Source organism: Thalassophryne amazonica, chromosome 20 (assembly GCF_902500255.1).
Source record: "Thalassophryne amazonica chromosome 20, fThaAma1.1, whole genome shotgun sequence".
In the NCBI taxonomy this organism is placed as follows: domain Eukaryota; kingdom Metazoa; phylum Chordata; class Actinopteri; order Batrachoidiformes; family Batrachoididae; genus Thalassophryne; species Thalassophryne amazonica.
The window spans coordinates 49,438,972-49,455,794 of NC_047122.1; the positions used below are offsets into that span (position 1 = coordinate 49,438,972).

At 39.6% G+C, this 16,823-nt stretch overlaps 1 protein-coding gene across 1 annotated transcript; it reads left to right on the forward strand.

The window, feature by feature from the left end:
* Positions 1 to 1,956: 1,956 nt before the first annotated feature.
* Positions 1,957 to 16,807, forward strand: ccn4a (cellular communication network factor 4a). The gene is made up of 5 exons (XM_034160193.1): positions 1,957 to 2,290; positions 11,406 to 11,694; positions 11,831 to 12,085; positions 15,748 to 15,941; positions 16,047 to 16,807. The coding sequence occupies exons 1-5, from the start codon at positions 2,243 to 2,245 to the stop codon at positions 16,338 to 16,340; spliced, it is 1,080 nt and encodes a 359-aa protein (XP_034016084.1). The 5' UTR covers positions 1,957 to 2,242; the 3' UTR covers positions 16,341 to 16,807.
* The last annotated feature ends 16 nt before the right edge of the window (positions 16,808 to 16,823 follow it).

Genomic DNA, 16,823 nt, shown 5'->3' on the forward strand with positions numbered 1-16,823 from the left:
CAAAGAGATGCCTTGACATTTTTTTCTAAATAAAAAGAAAGCAAGGCATTAGAGATTAATGACATCACTGATTAAAAATGAACATCTGTGGTCCAGACTCAAGTCCAGATGTACAACAGGCAACCTTCAGGGCATCTTTAGTACTTTTTATTATTCCTATAAGAATAAATGATCTTTTTTATCCATTTATTTAAAGGTCTACGTGCTGCGATTAGTGGTTTATTTGTCTGGTTGGGAACAGACAGCAAATTGTGGTGGAAAACTGAGATTATGCCAAACCCTACACTCAGTGGAGTGTATACCTCCATCTTTCAAAGATGCTATGCCCAACACATTTTCTTTCCTTTGGGTGCATGTTACTTTTTGATAAACTGATGAACAGGTCCTGGTCCTAGGTCCTGGTGCTTATCTCCAGATTCCAGAGCATCAAGCAGATGAGAGTCTACAACTCTCGCTGGATGGGATGCCAGTCCATTGTGGATTACTTCCCCCGTCAAGGCCAGTACCCATTTATAGCCTTGTAGACTGGGACAATGTAGCCCTGCACAAGAGTTCCTATGTACCTGGACTGTTTGGTTTAGGCACAAATGACAAATAAAAATCTTGTTCTTCAATCTGTGCAGATTACGTAAGTGTCTTGGATGAGTAGGATTCAAACCGAAGTCAACATATTGGTAGCCCAGCTACCTGCTCCTTCATCATCCCACTTCAGACACCATAAAACATTTCACAAAATTCAACACTGAAAAAGAACCACATAAAACAACTTAGTTTATTTGTAAATCAGGTCCTTGGAATGCTGAGACAGAGACAGAGACAGATCACAAACACCCAAAAAGACTTTGAGACTTTGAGAGAATGACCAACATCGACAAACTCCTGTATCTGTGGGGTGAAGTACAACACTGTGCAAGGTTTGGGAGCTGCTGTGACACAAAAAGAAGCAATGGACATAAACCACCGTACACTGAAAAAAGAGAATAGTTGAGACAACTTAAAAAGCGTTACAATTGGTAAAAAAAAAAAAAAAAAAAAAAAAAAAAGAATGAATTAAGTTGTTTGAACTTAAGTTTGTAAATTAGATCAACTCTAGACTCAACTCAAACTTACAGACTTGAGTTCAAACAAATTAATTCATTTAGGTTTTACCAATTGTAATGCTTTTTTAAGATGGTTCTTTTTTCAGTGTAAACCCAAAACAGAAGATTAAACTGGTAAGCACAATTTTTGCTATTATTTCAATCCCACATCTCCTGTTTACTCATTTATTTACTGTAGAATATTGTTAACTGTATGTACAACTTCTTAATTTTTACTTTTATTTGTTGCTCTATGTAACACTTGACAATGGAAACGTATGTTTCCCATGTCAATAAAGCTCCATTGAAATGAAATGAGAGAGAGAGATCCAGATTCATACCAACATTTAATGGGGTGTGTCTTTGCCCACACCCCACTCTAGGTGAAGAAAGGGGTGGGAGTTAAGATAGCCCCCCCCCCCCCAAAAAAATTCTAAAAATAAAAATTTCTAGCTTTTTTATGCATTCTCAGGCAATCTGGGATGCTAAATGTGGACTTTAGTCATCATTTTTAATACACAATGTTTATTTTCAATACTGGAAATCTTCTGATTCTGCATGAATCAATCAGCCTTTGCTTTTATAAAAAAAATTCCCACATTTTATCACATCTCAGTTTGCAGCTGGAGGGGCGGGGGGGGGGTCAACCCCCTCATCCCACCCTCTAGATCCGCCCCTGCACTCCCACGAATTAATGAAAATCTCGCCACGTGTTTGAAAAAGTGGACCTGGTGCAAACATGTCTATGAATACGGACGGAGGAAAATGATCTTCCTCCCGGTTACTTGACTCAAGTCCACAGTGGATCTATGCGCACATCTGTGCGTATAAAGTGCACATGTGCATTTTGTGACTCCGGGCGATTCCAGACACGCCCTGCGAGCGGCGTCACTCTCAGGAGAAGGACGAGGAGGAGGAGAATAAGGAGGAGAAGGAGGATCGGGTGAAAGTGGAGCTGTCAGAAGAACGCTGGGCTTCGTGAGCTTGGACTCTTTAAGACGGCTCCATCCCGAGTCCCGACTCACAAGAACGAGCGGTCCACAGAGGCGACACGCACGGGACGAGGATGTAGCGCGCCTGAAAACAAGCAACAAATAAAACATAGTAATAATAATCACCGGGACTGCTTCTGGATTCAATGTATTTGCACTCCTTCACCAGTGATGAGGTGGATCCTGTTGTGGATTCTAACAGCAGCCGGGATTCAACAGGTTGGATGAAGATCACTTTATTATTTATTTATTTGGAGGGAGGTGATGGTCTAGTGGTTTAGCGCTGGGCTTGAGACCAGAGGATCTTTGGTTCAAATCCCAGCTTGACCGAAAATCACAAAGGGCCCTTGGACAAGGTCCTTAATCTCCTTTGCTCCAGGTGTGTAGTGGGTACTCTGGATGGCAGCACCCTCACATCGGGGTGAATGTGAGGCATTATTGTAAAGCGCTTTGAGCGTCTGATGCAGATGGAAAAGCGCTATATAAATGCAGTCCATTTATTTATTTATTTTATGGAAGGAAAATGTATTTACTATCTCGCATAATTCTAACACTATTGAATTATACTAATTCTTGGACCACGGAGTGATTTTATTTTCGCTGCGAAAAAAAAAATCCTTGTGATTTACATTCATTCTCAACTTTTTTTTTTTATTACTTTTTTATCTTCTTGTGGGAAAGTTTTTTTTTTTTAATTGTGCTCACATTAAGATATCTTTCTGTTGGGACATCTAGCAATGTCTAAAATATAAATCAAAGCAGCCGTGCATTTTTTTGATTGCTTGTTGCAAAATATCTTATTTATTTATTTATACATATGACGTGAACACCGTCTTAGGTGTTAAACCTGCAGTGTGACGTGCTGCCAGTTGCCACATTGAGACTCTGAGGTGTGATTTATTTGATTTTATTGCCACCGTGTGGTCGTTCGGTGAATAGCCTTTGTAGCAGTCTATCTATTAGCATGAGCTAGCTAGCTAGCCGCACATTACAACTGGTGACAGCAGCTATATCAATCATTTTTAAATTAAAAAAGCAAGTAACGTTTCTCTAATTAGGTTGAGTATTAGTTGTTAATATAAAAATATATATATTTCAAGGAAGAAACTTTAATTTGGGTTCATTTTAGCAGAGTTATCTTGTACCAATCCAAAGAAAAGCCGTCTTTTTACATCTTTGTTTTTTATGTCATATACACAAAAAGGTGTATGCACATCCATGTGCTGTATAGAAAATGACTTTTAAAAATTATATTTAAAAAAAAATGTGTTGTGCTTCAGTTATGAGCACCCATGAAAGGTGCTTTAGTCACTTCAGCTGTTTCATGAATATAGTTTTTCGACGCATATTTTAACACAGATGCTAAAAAAAACTCATCATTTATAAAAAAAATGTCACTCAGTTTGACACTTTTACTACTGCCATGTGTTATCACTGGGAAAAGAATTCTTTCTAACGTAATATATCTTCCCTGAGGAAGGCAGCTGCACTCATCGAGATCAAAGGCCATCTTGTCTTACCGGAGGCAGATGAGTTTCTCATAAGTCAAACCAGGTAAAGAATGGAGGTCATTAGTCTTTGACACGTCTGAAAAATGAGAGGGAGAGGGCACTCACATTCATGAACTGGTCACTGAAATTTTTTCACGTTTGAGTTCAACTTTCTTTACTGCTCAAATGGGATTAATATTCTACTATTTGGTCCTTTCCTGGCAGTATTTTTTATTTTTATTTAAATGAACAAATTAGTTTGCAAAGCAAAACCATGTCAAACATGATGACTAACTTCACGTTTTCATAACTGCACAACCAGCTTATCAACCTGACCAACTAACCTACCTGACTAAACTAACCCGACTGAAAAGTAAAATAGCTGTGTGTTCTGATTGTATACTGCCAAGGACACTACAGCATATCTCAGAAAGCACTGGGAATCTATATATTACAAGCCAAATGGCCTCTCTGTTAGTGCGTGCGTGCGTATCTGGTTTCGATCACGGAGGAACTGGGGAGAGCTGACATTTGTCATTTGGTATGCTTATATATTTTTGGCCAAGGGTGAACGCTGTGAAAACTGAAAGTTGATAGGACTAATATTTATGGAAAAATTAGGGATTAGCTAACAACAGTAAACACACACACACTCATCTTCAACCGCTTAGTCCAATCAAGGGTCGCGGGAACAACACTAAACAGTGTATTTTAATAATTAAATTCTGTACTCGCATGCCATTCCAGCAGGGGGCAGTAAATCATCTATATATTAAAAGCCAAGTGGCCTCTGTGTACATGAATTATGCATGTGTACGTGTGTGCATGCATTTGTGTGTATAACTTAAATCACGGACAAACCGGGGAGAGCTGACATTTTCCATTTAGTATGCTTATGTATTTTGGGTCAAGGATGAATGCTGTGAAAACTGAAAGTTGATAGGACTAATATTTTGGAGAAACTACGGATATTATCTAACAACAGTAAACAATGGACGTTGATAATTACATTCTGGACTCACACACCATTCCAGCAGGGGGTGGTAAATAATCTATATTAAAAGTGAAGTGGCCTCTGTGCGTAGGTGCGTAAGCGCCTTGGGGCAACTGTTTGTTGTGATTTGGCGCTATATAAAAAAATTGATTGATTGATTGATTGATTGATTGTACCATTGAACACGGACAAACTGGGGAGAGCTGACATTTGCCGTTTGGTATGCTTATGTAGTATTTTGGCTCAAGGATGAATGCAGCTAAAAGGGAATGTTGATAGGACAAATATTTTTTGAGACATCACAGACATTACGTAAGAAGCGTGAACAATGGACATTGATATCATTCTGAATGCACACACCATTCCAAATCATGATAGAAACTTTGCATAATTTATTCCCACCCTTGAAAAACATCAGCTGCCTATTTTATAAACACTACCCAATCTAGAGTCCGTGGATCCCCGCGGGCAACATGTTAGTACTGTCTTAATTTATGTGTCATATATTTTGGAGGCTGCAATGAAAGACTTTGCCAGAAGCTAAAGTGTTACCATGATAACAGCCAAAACCACACATTTCAGCCACATTACTTAGATCTCAGCACCCACTGAGGCGAGAGAACTTTTTCGAATGAAATTTAAATTTACTGAAAGACAATGAAAAACTATTCCTGAAAATGCATGGAAAATTCTTGTTTTGAACTTTGACCCCACTGAAATGACACCTTTCATTATTTCCCAGGAAGCAAAATTGTCTCATGTAACATCTTAACAGAATTTAAAGTATCACCCAATACTACACACTACCTACAGTTTATAGGAAATGACCCCAAAATAAAAAAAAACACAGCAATTTTTAAGAACAATGTGTTTGGACAGGTGGTTTGCAGAGAAAGTGGAAACATTTGTCTGGTTAACACGTGAAACAGCCATCTCTCTCTGTACTCGTGTTTCTCTTTTTCTTTTTCTGGCTGAGCAGAGGACAGGTTCTGTGCTATTTGTTTTATTGCACAATTAGTCGGAGAGCTGTGGGCTAAATTAAAACTTCTGAGGAACCAGGTTTGTGGCTGACATTAAGACTCATTTATCTGCATTAGTTTGTGAAGCCGCACATATTCATTCACCGTTATTCATAATTTTATCAAAGCACCATGAAGAAGCTTTCAGGAAATAATAAGTTACCAGATGATTAAGCATGTTTTCTTGCAGTTAAGTGCGGAATAAGCGCGTCTTTAATCAGTCATAAACTGTGGTCTGCTTTTCTAAGCAAGACAGACGCAGTTATGATTTATAAGCATATGGAAAATACTACACATACAAATGTATGATTTTCTGTTTAATCTAAACAAGTGTCCTGCTGAAATGAATGAATAAATGAGTGCACAAACTGACCTCAAAAGTGTTTACAGTCCATTTTTACTGCAGTATTTTCTATGTATTTTACTGATTAGGTAATCGTGTAATTGAGCTTGACATGTGACCTCACCTTAACATCCCCCCCAAACAATAGACCTCTGTCCGATCTTGCCAATGTAATCCTGAAATCCATGGAGGTGTGTGACCCATTTGGAACATTTTGGGTTGAAAATCAAGCTCCTTGTCCTTGACCTTTGATAAAAATGAATTCTTTAAGGGTAATTTTGGGGTCAACCTTCACTGACATGCCAAGTTTGGTAGAAATGAGCGAAAGAACCTGGAATAAGTAAACAATTAGCAGACAGACCCACATGACCTTGACCTCTAATTTGGCAAATTTGGCCTTGCTAGGCTATTCCAGATTCCAACTCCATATGCAAGGATACCGGTCTAATCTGACCGCTTTTTTCAGTAACGAGTAATCTAACGTGTTAATATTCCTAAATCAGTAATCAGATTAAAGTTATTTCTCCAAGTCACTGTGCGTTACTATTATTTTTGTATTTTTATACAGTATAAATCAGGGATGCCCAATATATTGATCACAATTGACTGGACGATTGCAGAGATAGTGTGGCTCGATGGCAGTATTAAAACTGGCCCTTGGGTAGGGGGAGGTCCAGGGTTCAGTTGAACTGCCCACTTCACAGACTTTGCATTTGATGCTGCGAGCTGTTCATCTGCTGTTTTGTGCAGCAGCTCCGAGTTGAAAAAAGAGTTGTCTTCTCTCAAGTGATGGCAGCACACCTGCACTGAGCTTAACTAAGACATTTTTACGCTTTATTTTCCTTTAAAACTATGTGCTGCTTTGTGTGTCTTTGCTAAACAACAGCTGAAGACCTGCCATGTTAACAACAAGTACTAACGCTCTTTTTCCACCCAAATGCGCCTAAAGTCTCTATCTGAGAACGACATGATGTAAAAACATAGATCTGATCGTGCATTCTGCATAAATACACGTTATCCATTCTTCCTGTTCAGATAGCACAACACCCCTAGATTAAAGGTCCACCTTTGAAGACATTTTTTTCTTACTACTTCTGCTACTACTTATAACAAGAACAACAACAATAATAATAATAATTTCAACAACTAAAATGTTTAGAAAGAATTAAAATGTTAGAAAAATGGTAGAAAGAATTTAGTTATGTTTATAAACAATGTAGATTATAAAATGTAAGTATCACCGTTACAGTGCTGTCAACAGTTTATGTAATTTATGTTCATTGATGTCAACAAAGACTGACTTTATTTCATGTTTTACAAAAACTTTTTTCAGGAAATAGTATTTAAGTTCAACTTAAAATGAAAGGACATACATTGTTTACTTTATGTTACTGTTAAAAATGTACTTCCAAAAAAGTTAGTACTGGCAAAACTGGTTATCATTTTCATGTTCAGGTGGCAGGGGGGTTGTTGCTGAAAGCAACTGATAGAGTAACTAGTAATCTATCTTAGCTACTTTTAAAATTGAGTAATCAGTAAAGTAACTGTTACTTTTTCAAGGAGAAGTCAGTAATTGGATACTTTTTCAAAGTAACTGGCAACACTGTCCATATGTTTGCCAGATGTGAGGGACATCAGACTGGAAAACACAAATTTTGAGCTGATATTTAGTAAATTTCACCTGCCTGACTAACTCCAGAACCCACCTATTGGATCATTGACCCCCAATGATGTTGACCCCAATAATTGATATGTGTCAGGAATTTGATGTAGATCGGAGTGAAAAATCAAACCTTTAAACTCAATGGCACTGACCTTAAGCAAAACAAACCACTTAGGGTCAATTCTAGGGCCAGACTTCATCCACATGGCAAGCTTAGTAGAAATCAGCCTTGGAACCTGGGAGGACAGAACAATCAGACAAATATAGCTCAAATTATATTATGACAAAGACTCTCAGATAAAATCCCAAATCTGCAGAAGTAACAAGTCCGGCCGCTAGAAAATCTATTGCATAACCCACATAACTGAAATACGAATTTAAAAGTTTTTGCTTTTTTCTTTTTTGTTGTTGTTGTTGTTGCTGCTTGCAGTTGTTAAATCATACTTGCATATCCAGAACCAGTTTGCACCGTACAAGTTTCAATTGGTTCTAATGGAACCTTTTCCCATAAAGTGAATTGTTATTACGGTAATACCCAAAAACAACTAAACGAACCTCAAACTCAGATCTCAGTAACCACTGAGGCTACAAAGCAGATCATGTGCTTAAACTACTCAGAGACCACAAATTTGTTCCAGCTCATATTAAAAAAACTTAAAAAATCTTTTTAAAAAAATGACTACAAATGCCTTTTTTATCCTTTGAGCATAATGAACTCATTCCTTGGCATATTTCAGTCATTCTTCTTAGAGATCTTATTTATTTGAGCTAAACGAACATTTTCATGACAATATTTTGACCTTTGACCCTATTAAAATCATTTTCCCCCCAGTATTTGGAAACCCCTGGGCATGTACTGTCTTAAAATGCAGTGAGTGAACCATAACCTTAACTCCAACCCTAACCTTAACGGGCACACTTGCATCTAATCCATCATCAAGCCACCATTCACTAACCATCCAGCAGGTGGCAGACACGTCTATGGGATATTACACAGGCAAACCAAAGTAGCTTTTTCAATTGATCTCTTTATCAGATGTGACAGATGGTCCACAGTAGGTTCCTTTTAATTAGGTGAGTTTCAAGATGACAGCTTTTGTTATTTTTGAGTTCTCACTTCAACAAAGTGAAAGTTATGGACTCATTCATTCATTCATTTATTCATTCATTCTTTCAGTACAGCATTGGCATCTAATAGACCTAGGCTTTGGAAATGGCATAAACAAGCTAATTTCAAGCTACATATAAATTCAAGACAAACGTACTTTTAGGGAGAAATTAGAAAGAAGTGTGTGCTCTATTCATATAAAATTCTTTCTGGAAGGTTGCATGAATTTGTGACTGTTATTTGAGTATTAGAATGTACCCGCTGTGAAACAATTAGAAATTAATGGTTTTTCCCTCTGATTTTGTGCTTTTTTCATTAACGGCCTGTCTCTTGGTCTCTCACTGACAACCACACCTGCTCCTAATTTCCATCATCCATCCAGCAACCACTCAGCGTGCAGCAGGTGGCAGTGTTCAGCAGGTTCAGCAGGCCTATGCCATTACATAAGCAAATTTAAGTTGGTTTTTCAATCGATCTGGTGCATCAGATTTTAGCAGATATTAATCGGTTTTATCCTTGTTATATTTCCTTTTAGACAAGAGACATAAAGCAGAGAGGATGAAGCCATTCATTTATGTGTTTAGTCACTCACTACAATTTACAGGATACATGTCCATGTTTTAGATCCTTAACAGTCTTGGGACTGTTTATTTTTTAATCTATCAGAAGCAACTATGTGTTGTATGAAGACATTTAGCCTATCATAGGTCACATGAAAAAAAAAAATTAGATTTGTGACAGACCAGCTGGACTGGCAACCAAAAACCAGGGTTCAGTTTCAATTAAAGTTACTTGAGAAGTGTCTTGGACAACACACTTTTCCTGCATCTTCTCAGTCCACCAAGCCAGAAATGGGTACCAGCCTTGGATAGGGCACTAGGTCTCCCTTCATTGCATTTCTTCAGAAGATCCTTGGGCATCAATGAAAGGACTTGTCAAATGAACAATTACTTAGGGAGTCTCAGATGATGAGTATCACTTATATTGAGGGAATGTCAATTACGATATTTTGGCCACGTGGTGCATTTCTCTGGGCACAATTCAGCACATGGGTGCCTTGGTGTTGAGGACACCAGCAGCTGGAGAACTGCCCGGTGGGACACCCGTGTTTTATCTGGCTGTCGGAGATAGAAGGTTACTTTCGAGAGGGGATGGTCCAGTTGTCTGCCTGGGCAGTTCCCATCCAGGTCCCAAAGCATTTCTGTGGTGTGGTGGATGTGGCACCATGCTGCAGCAGCATGTTTCCAAACCTGACCTGACTTTGGACATGGAAGACACCTGCAATGGCACTGGCACCCCTCATCCTGTGGTATCCAGGGATGAGTATCGGGCCTCACACAGACCTGTTAATTTTTCTTTAAGAAGCCCTCTTATTCTGCACTCTTTACCTGTATTAATTGCACCTGTTTGAACTTGTTACCTGTATAAAAGACACCTGTTCACACACTCAATCAATCACACTCCAACCTGTCCACCATAGCCAAGACCAAAGAGCTGTCTAAGGACACCAGGGTAAAACTGTAGACCTGCACAAGGCTGGGATGGACTACAGGACAACAGGCAAGCAGCTTGGTAGAAGACAACTGTTATGATTATTTATTAGAAAGTGGAAGAAACACAAGATGACTGTCAATCTCCCGCAGTCTGGGATTCCATGCAAGATCTCACTTTGTGGGGTAAGGATGATTCTGAGAAAGCTCAGAACTACACTGGAGGACCTGGTTAGTGACCTGAAGAGAGCTGGGACCACAGTCACAAAGATTACATTAGTAACACATGATGCTGTCGTGGTTTAAAATCCTGCAGGGGAGCAAGGTCCCCCTGCTCAAGTCAGCACATGTCCAGGCCCATTTGACCAAGTTCACCAGTGACCATGTGGATGATCCAGAGGAGGCATGGGAGAAGCTCATGTGGTCAGTTGAGACCAAAATAGAGCTTTTTGGAATCAACTCCACTTACCATGTTTAGAGGATGAGAACAACCCCAAGAAAACCATCCCAACTGTGAAGCATGGGGGTGGAAACAGCATACTTTGGGGGTGCTCTTCTGCAAAGGGGACAGGATGACTGCACCGTATTGAAGGGAGGATGGATGGGGTCATGTATTGCGAGATTTTGGCAAACAACCTCCTTCGCTCAGTAAGAGCATTGAAGATGGGTCATGGCTGGGTCTTCCAGCATGACAATGGCCCCAAACACACAGCCAGGGCAACTAAGGAGGGGCTCAGTAAGAAGCATTTCGAGGTCCTGGAGTGGCCTGGCCAGTCTCCAGACCTGAACTCAATAAAAAATTTTTGGAAGGAGCTGAAACTCCAAACCTGAACAATTTGGAGATCCCTGCTGCAGTGTGTGAAAACTTGGTCAAGAACTACAGGAAACATTTGACCTCAGTAATTGCAAACAAAGGCTACTGTACCAAATATTAACATTGATTTTCACAGGTGTTGAAATATTTATTTGCAGCAGTAACATACAAATAAATTATTTTAAAAATCATACATTGTGATTTCCGGATTTCAGACCCCTGATTTCTAAGTGGGAGAACTTGCAAAATCGCAGGGTGTCCAAATACTTATTTTCCTCACTGTATATATATATGTGTGTGTGTGTGTGTGTGTGTGTGTCTCACATCATATTTGCTCAGATTCTTTACATAAATTGTTGAACTGTTTTTTTGCCTGTTAATAATCTTTAATTTGGACATCCTTCTCTGGGTAGGCCTTCTCCCAGAATTCCACTGCCATGCCGGCCACCACATCCTTCACACCCACAGATGTGGACCCGTATAACCGGACACGGTACTGTAAATGGCCATGTGAGTGTCCCGAAGTCACCCCTGTTTGTCCCCCGGGCGTGAGCCTCCTCATGGACGGCTGTGACTGCTGCAAGAGCTGCGCCCAGCAGGTGGGCGAGATCTGTAATGAAGCAGACGTATGCGACTACCACAAGGGACTTTACTGTGACTACAGTTCGGACATGCCTAGGTACGAAAAAGGAGTGTGCGCATGTAAGTGTCACTAAGCAAACCTGACAACACAAACACAGCAAGGAAGTGCAATCTAGAAAATGTAGTTTCTTCAAGTGTTTACAGTGTGCCGTGCTCTTTCGTTAATGTAAGGCAGCTTGTTGTTCCTCTCTGTCAGACATGGTGGGAACCGGCTGTGAGCACAATGGTGTGATCTACCTTAACGGCCAGAGCTTCAAGCCCAGCTGTAAATACCAGTGCGTGTGTGTGGACGGCGCCATCGGCTGCGTGGCGCTGTGCACAGAGTCCCAGCCGCCCCGAGTCTGGTGCCAAACTCCACGTCGAGTCAAAGTCCGAGGTCAATGCTGTGAGCAATGGATCTGCGATGAGCCCAAAAAAGGACGCAGGACGACCCTTCGACATGCAGTAGAGGGTAGAACACCTTGGATATTAAAAAGAAAAGAAAATAGTGTTTACATATCAGCACCCTACTTACCTTTCCAGTGGAGATTATTGTTTTCGTTGATATATTTGTGACACCCAAATGGGCACACATTGTTGATAAAAAGTCTCTGGCATGAAGCATACTTGAACTTCATACCATACAGCCCAAAACTATAAACAGCTCATCTACCAAAATACTAATGGTTTAAGAATGAAGTGACTACTGTGTGTTCATGAGTTATCATGTTCGGAAGAAAAATGACTTCTCTAACATCAGTCTGCAAATATATGCATCAATCTAGTCATAAATACATGCAATAATATGCGGAAAGCTGGAGCTGCAAGAACATGCTCTTGTGTAATGTGTATACTATATTTGTTCACTTGTAAAAAAAAAAAAAAATCTGTAGACTGTGCAACTCAAATTTTGTGGTTAGTCAGAAGCAGGAACTGGAAACAAAAGCCGTTTATGTGTTCTGCACAGTTTGCAAAAATGGGGTAATGTCAGAATTTTTATGACCAAAACTGACCGCAATTTCTCCAAGAATGATGTGTGCTTCTCATGTCAGAATGAGGCTCTAAACCTATCTCAACTACCTAATAACCTTGCCATGATTTTGCATACTTCCAGAGGTTTTGCGGAAGAGTAAAATTCCGATACAATCCATGTTTAGTGTGGGAATAATTTGGATTCACAAACCGCACGGAAGACATGCAACTTAATTTTCGTGATCAACCGGCAGGACAAACTGGAAGCAAAATTTGTCTGTATATATGGTGTATGCCATAGGCTTCAAACTGATTCCAGAAAGGGCCAAGAGGGGGCAGGTTTTCTTTGTAACCACCAACTCCACTAGGTGATTTCATTGATGAACTCATCCCATTTGCTCAAAGTGATGTTAGTCAGTAAAATCACCTGGTGGAGTTGGTGGCTACAAAGAAAACCTGCACCCTCAGTGTGATGCCTATGGGCTGTGTACTTCACTCGCACTTGGAAATTACAGCCAGCAAACCACGTGTGTCTTTGTACAGTATAATGAAAATGGTCAAACAGTTCTGAGTGACTTTGCATGACTGCTTTTTTCGGCCTCATTCACCAGGTGGCACCATATTAGCATCATCTGCTGTTTAACATTTATGAAATGCCATATGATATATGGCAAAGTATTTCACAAATATCGCAGATTGTTTTCATTTTTGGAACACAGGTTGGTTAACTTTATTTCCATCTACCAGTTTTGGTGTTCTAGGGGCAGAATGGTGGCCAAGCAGTTAGTGTGCTTATTTGTAGAGATGGTTCCTGGTTCAAGACTACCTCTGCATGTTCTCCATGTAATGTGCTGTTGCGTCAGGAAGGGCATCCGGTGTAAAACCTGTGCCATATCAGCATGCAGTCATATCGGATCTGCCGAGTGGGATGCCAAAAGAACTTTCTAGTTTTCATGTTTTAAAATTCTCTCAACTGCATACCAACAAGGAGAATTTTATAATCAAAGCCCCTTCCCCAAATCCTAATCACACCTGGTACAGTAGAACCAACACTGCTACTACCCACTGTATGTGGGTACTAGCTTTATCTAAATTACTAAATATGATGGTCTACGTATTAAAATTCTCTGGCCACGCTTACTACTAAGCTTAATTCGTGAACCAAACTACCACACCCATACCATGATTATTTGTAATAGTAAATGCTTAAAGAAACGGCTCCTTGTTTGCCAATAGTCATGTTGAGATTAGAGAAACAAAACAGCTACAGCTGTGTTTAAAATTGGCAGTGAACAAGTTGATAGTTTGCAGTCCAGGAGGATGATGAGGTTTGGGTGTGTGCTCACACAGAGACAGGCCAATCCCTTCCTGTGGAAGCCCTCGCACCGTTTTTGGGTCATGTCCAGTTCCAGTCCTGTGGTTCAATGAGCCGTGGGCAGATTTTGAATGATCTTTTTGTGAAGTGTAAAGATGCAAAAGGGCTCCAAATGCCAAGGCAAATACAAATGTAAGCGTTAGATTAATAACAGCAATAGCGCGGTAGCATGTAGTGTTACCATTCCCATAAAAACTGCAGGAACCAAGGTTTGTGAAGGTCATGTGGCTCAAATGTGTTGGAGCAGACTGAGATGTAGGATATTAAAAATTTCCTACAGTTTTAAGGGCCTCTATTTAAAATAATTTATCACAAGGTGCTTTAAAACCAATTTTTTTTTTGTACAGCAGGCAGTTAGCTTTAGATTTAATTCATTTTCGTTATGTTCCATTACTTTTATGTGTTTACTTTGTGTGCACTCTGTTCACGCAGTGCCTTGATTCATTTAGGTTTTATTTGTATTTATTCTGTTTCCGTACCTTAGTTTAGTTCATTTTAAATTTAGGTAGTTTCAGATAGTTATGGCAGCATTTTCCATTAGCGCTAACAGAAGCTGCTATATGACACCTAAGCTATGTACACTTTTTCATTACGTTTTAGCCTCAGTGTAGCTTCAAAGTATGTTCGCTAGGCCTAATTGTCAGACAGCTTGAGATTTAGCTAGCTTTAAAGGTATAGCTTTGTCTTTCTCTAAGGTATTGTGACTTCTAAGCCGGATAGCTTAGCTTTCTATTCAGTTATTTCTTTTTCATCCAGTTAACTTTATATTTAAATAGTTTTAAATGCAGTTGTCTTTATACCACAAATAAGTATATAGTATATTATATAGTATCGTATAGTATACCACAAATAAGATAATGCATTTTCCATTGATACACGATTGGCTTTGCAGCATTTGTCTAATAAATAATTATACACTGGAGGTGTAGAGGTCCTGAAGGGATGGCAGATTGCAGATTCCTGGACGCAGCCATCAGAAGTGTACCTGTATGTGGGGAAAGAGTTGAATTTGTGGAGACCTTCACTTACTTCGAGAGTGACATACATGTCTCTGGGTCCTTGGACTCTGAGATTGAGAGGCACTTTGGAAAAGCTGTTTGAGTCATAAAGTCACTGCACAGAGGTGTTTGGCCATCCAGATATCTGGAGGTGAACAAAGGCCCAAGTCTTTAGGGTTCTGTTTCTGTCTCTCTTGCTATACGGTTGGATACCATCCAGTGACATAAGGCAATGACTGGATGTCTTTGATACCCAAAGATCCTTTGAATAGAGTACCGTTGGAATGACTTTGTATCAAATGAGCGGTTACTAAGAGACACTAGGATGAGGAGTACAAGTTGCATTATGAGGGAGTGTCAGCTACAAGAGTTTGGCCATGGGGCCCGTTTCTTTGCATAATGAGGACCCCAGTAGCAGGAGAAGACCAAGGGGATGTCTACATTTCTCCTGGCTGTGACAGATAGATGGTTATTTTAGAGAGGTGGGAATGGACCAGGGTGTCGTAGATGCAGCAAAGCGCAGCATCAGTGCATGCTCCAAGACTTAACTCAGGCCATTTAACAGGTTGCCACCATCAGTTATACAGTACCAAAATAGACTTTGTACAATATGACCCCTTTAAATGAATTTAGTGAATTTATCTGCTGTAAAGCGTTCAGTTCATTGTAGCATAGTTCATAGTCATAGTCCAGATTTTTTTTTTTAAATTTTAACTAAGTTGTTGGTACAAATGTGTCAAATTTTTGGTCATTTGTAGAAATGCATGTTCTTACTTCATTTTAATCTAGTTTTTCCAGCTGAGTCCAGGAAGTGGCATAAGAACTGCATTTCGCAGACAACCTCATGGAGCCCCTGTTCAAAGACATGTGGCCGAGGCGTGTCCTTGAGGATCTCCAATGACAATGATCAATGTGAGATGGTCAAAGAGTCTCGCCTCTGTAATCTGCGGCCCTGTGAGGTCGACATCACCAAACATATCAAGGTATATGCAGATGTAACGCTGACGTTTTGAGTACTCTCACCCAATATAAAGCAAGGAAATTTTAAAAAGATTAGTCAATATACTCTGCATCTTTAACTTCTTCAGCCAGGAAAGAAGTGTATGAACATCTACAGGGAAGAACAGCCCTCAAACTTCACCATCTCTGGATGCATCAGCAAGAAGCCGTACAGACCCAAGTACTGTGGCGTTTGCACAGATGAGCGGTGCTGCATGCCGTACAAGTCCAAAACCATCGACGTAGAATTTGAGTGTCCCAATGGGATGGGATTTACCTGGAAGATGATGTGGGTGCAAGCCTGTTTCTGCAACCTGAGCTGCAAAAACCCCAATGACATCTTCGCTGAGCTGGAGAGTTACTACGAAACCCAGAAATCATGAACTGAAAGGATTCAATCATTGGTTGCCTGAAATTGAACTGGCATTCTGAAAGTTACCTTTTTTGGTAGATTCTTTATGCAGTGGAATGCATTTTTTAAAATGTATGATTGCACGGAAGGGATTTTCCTACATTTTTCTTCTTTTCCTATTGGAAAAAAAAAAAAAATCTGTAAATATGAAGGTGTTTCCAGAATGGATTCATAAAACAGTGTGTTTTGGAGAACATCAAGAACTAGTTTGCAAATGAAAATACTCAGCCAAAAAGTGTATAAACATTGAAAGCTGTATTTATTTATAGAGCTTTGGCGCATATATATATATATATATATAAAATAGAGAAAACTAAGACCTTTTCTATCATTAAATACATTTACTTTTATAAATTTCTTTATGATCAAACGCAGACATTGTGTCAAACATGACCTTATGTTTGAGATCATTGAGTGACATTAAAAACTGAAGTGACAATCAAGGAACAACAGG

What these genes read in the sequence shown, in the direction of transcription:
- ccn4a (XM_034160193.1), top strand. Translation starts at nt 2,243, where the DNA reads ATGAGGTGGATCCTGTTGTGGATTCTAACAGCAGCCGGGATTCAACAG. An exon ending in CCTTCGACATGCAGTAGAGG is followed by an intron (nt 12,086 to 15,747) that starts GTAGAACACCTT and finishes ATTTTAATCTAG; the next exon opens with TTTTTCCAGCTGAGTCCAGG. An exon ending in ACATCACCAAACATATCAAG is followed by an intron (nt 15,942 to 16,046) that starts GTATATGCAGAT and finishes TAACTTCTTCAG; the next exon opens with CCAGGAAAGAAGTGTATGAA.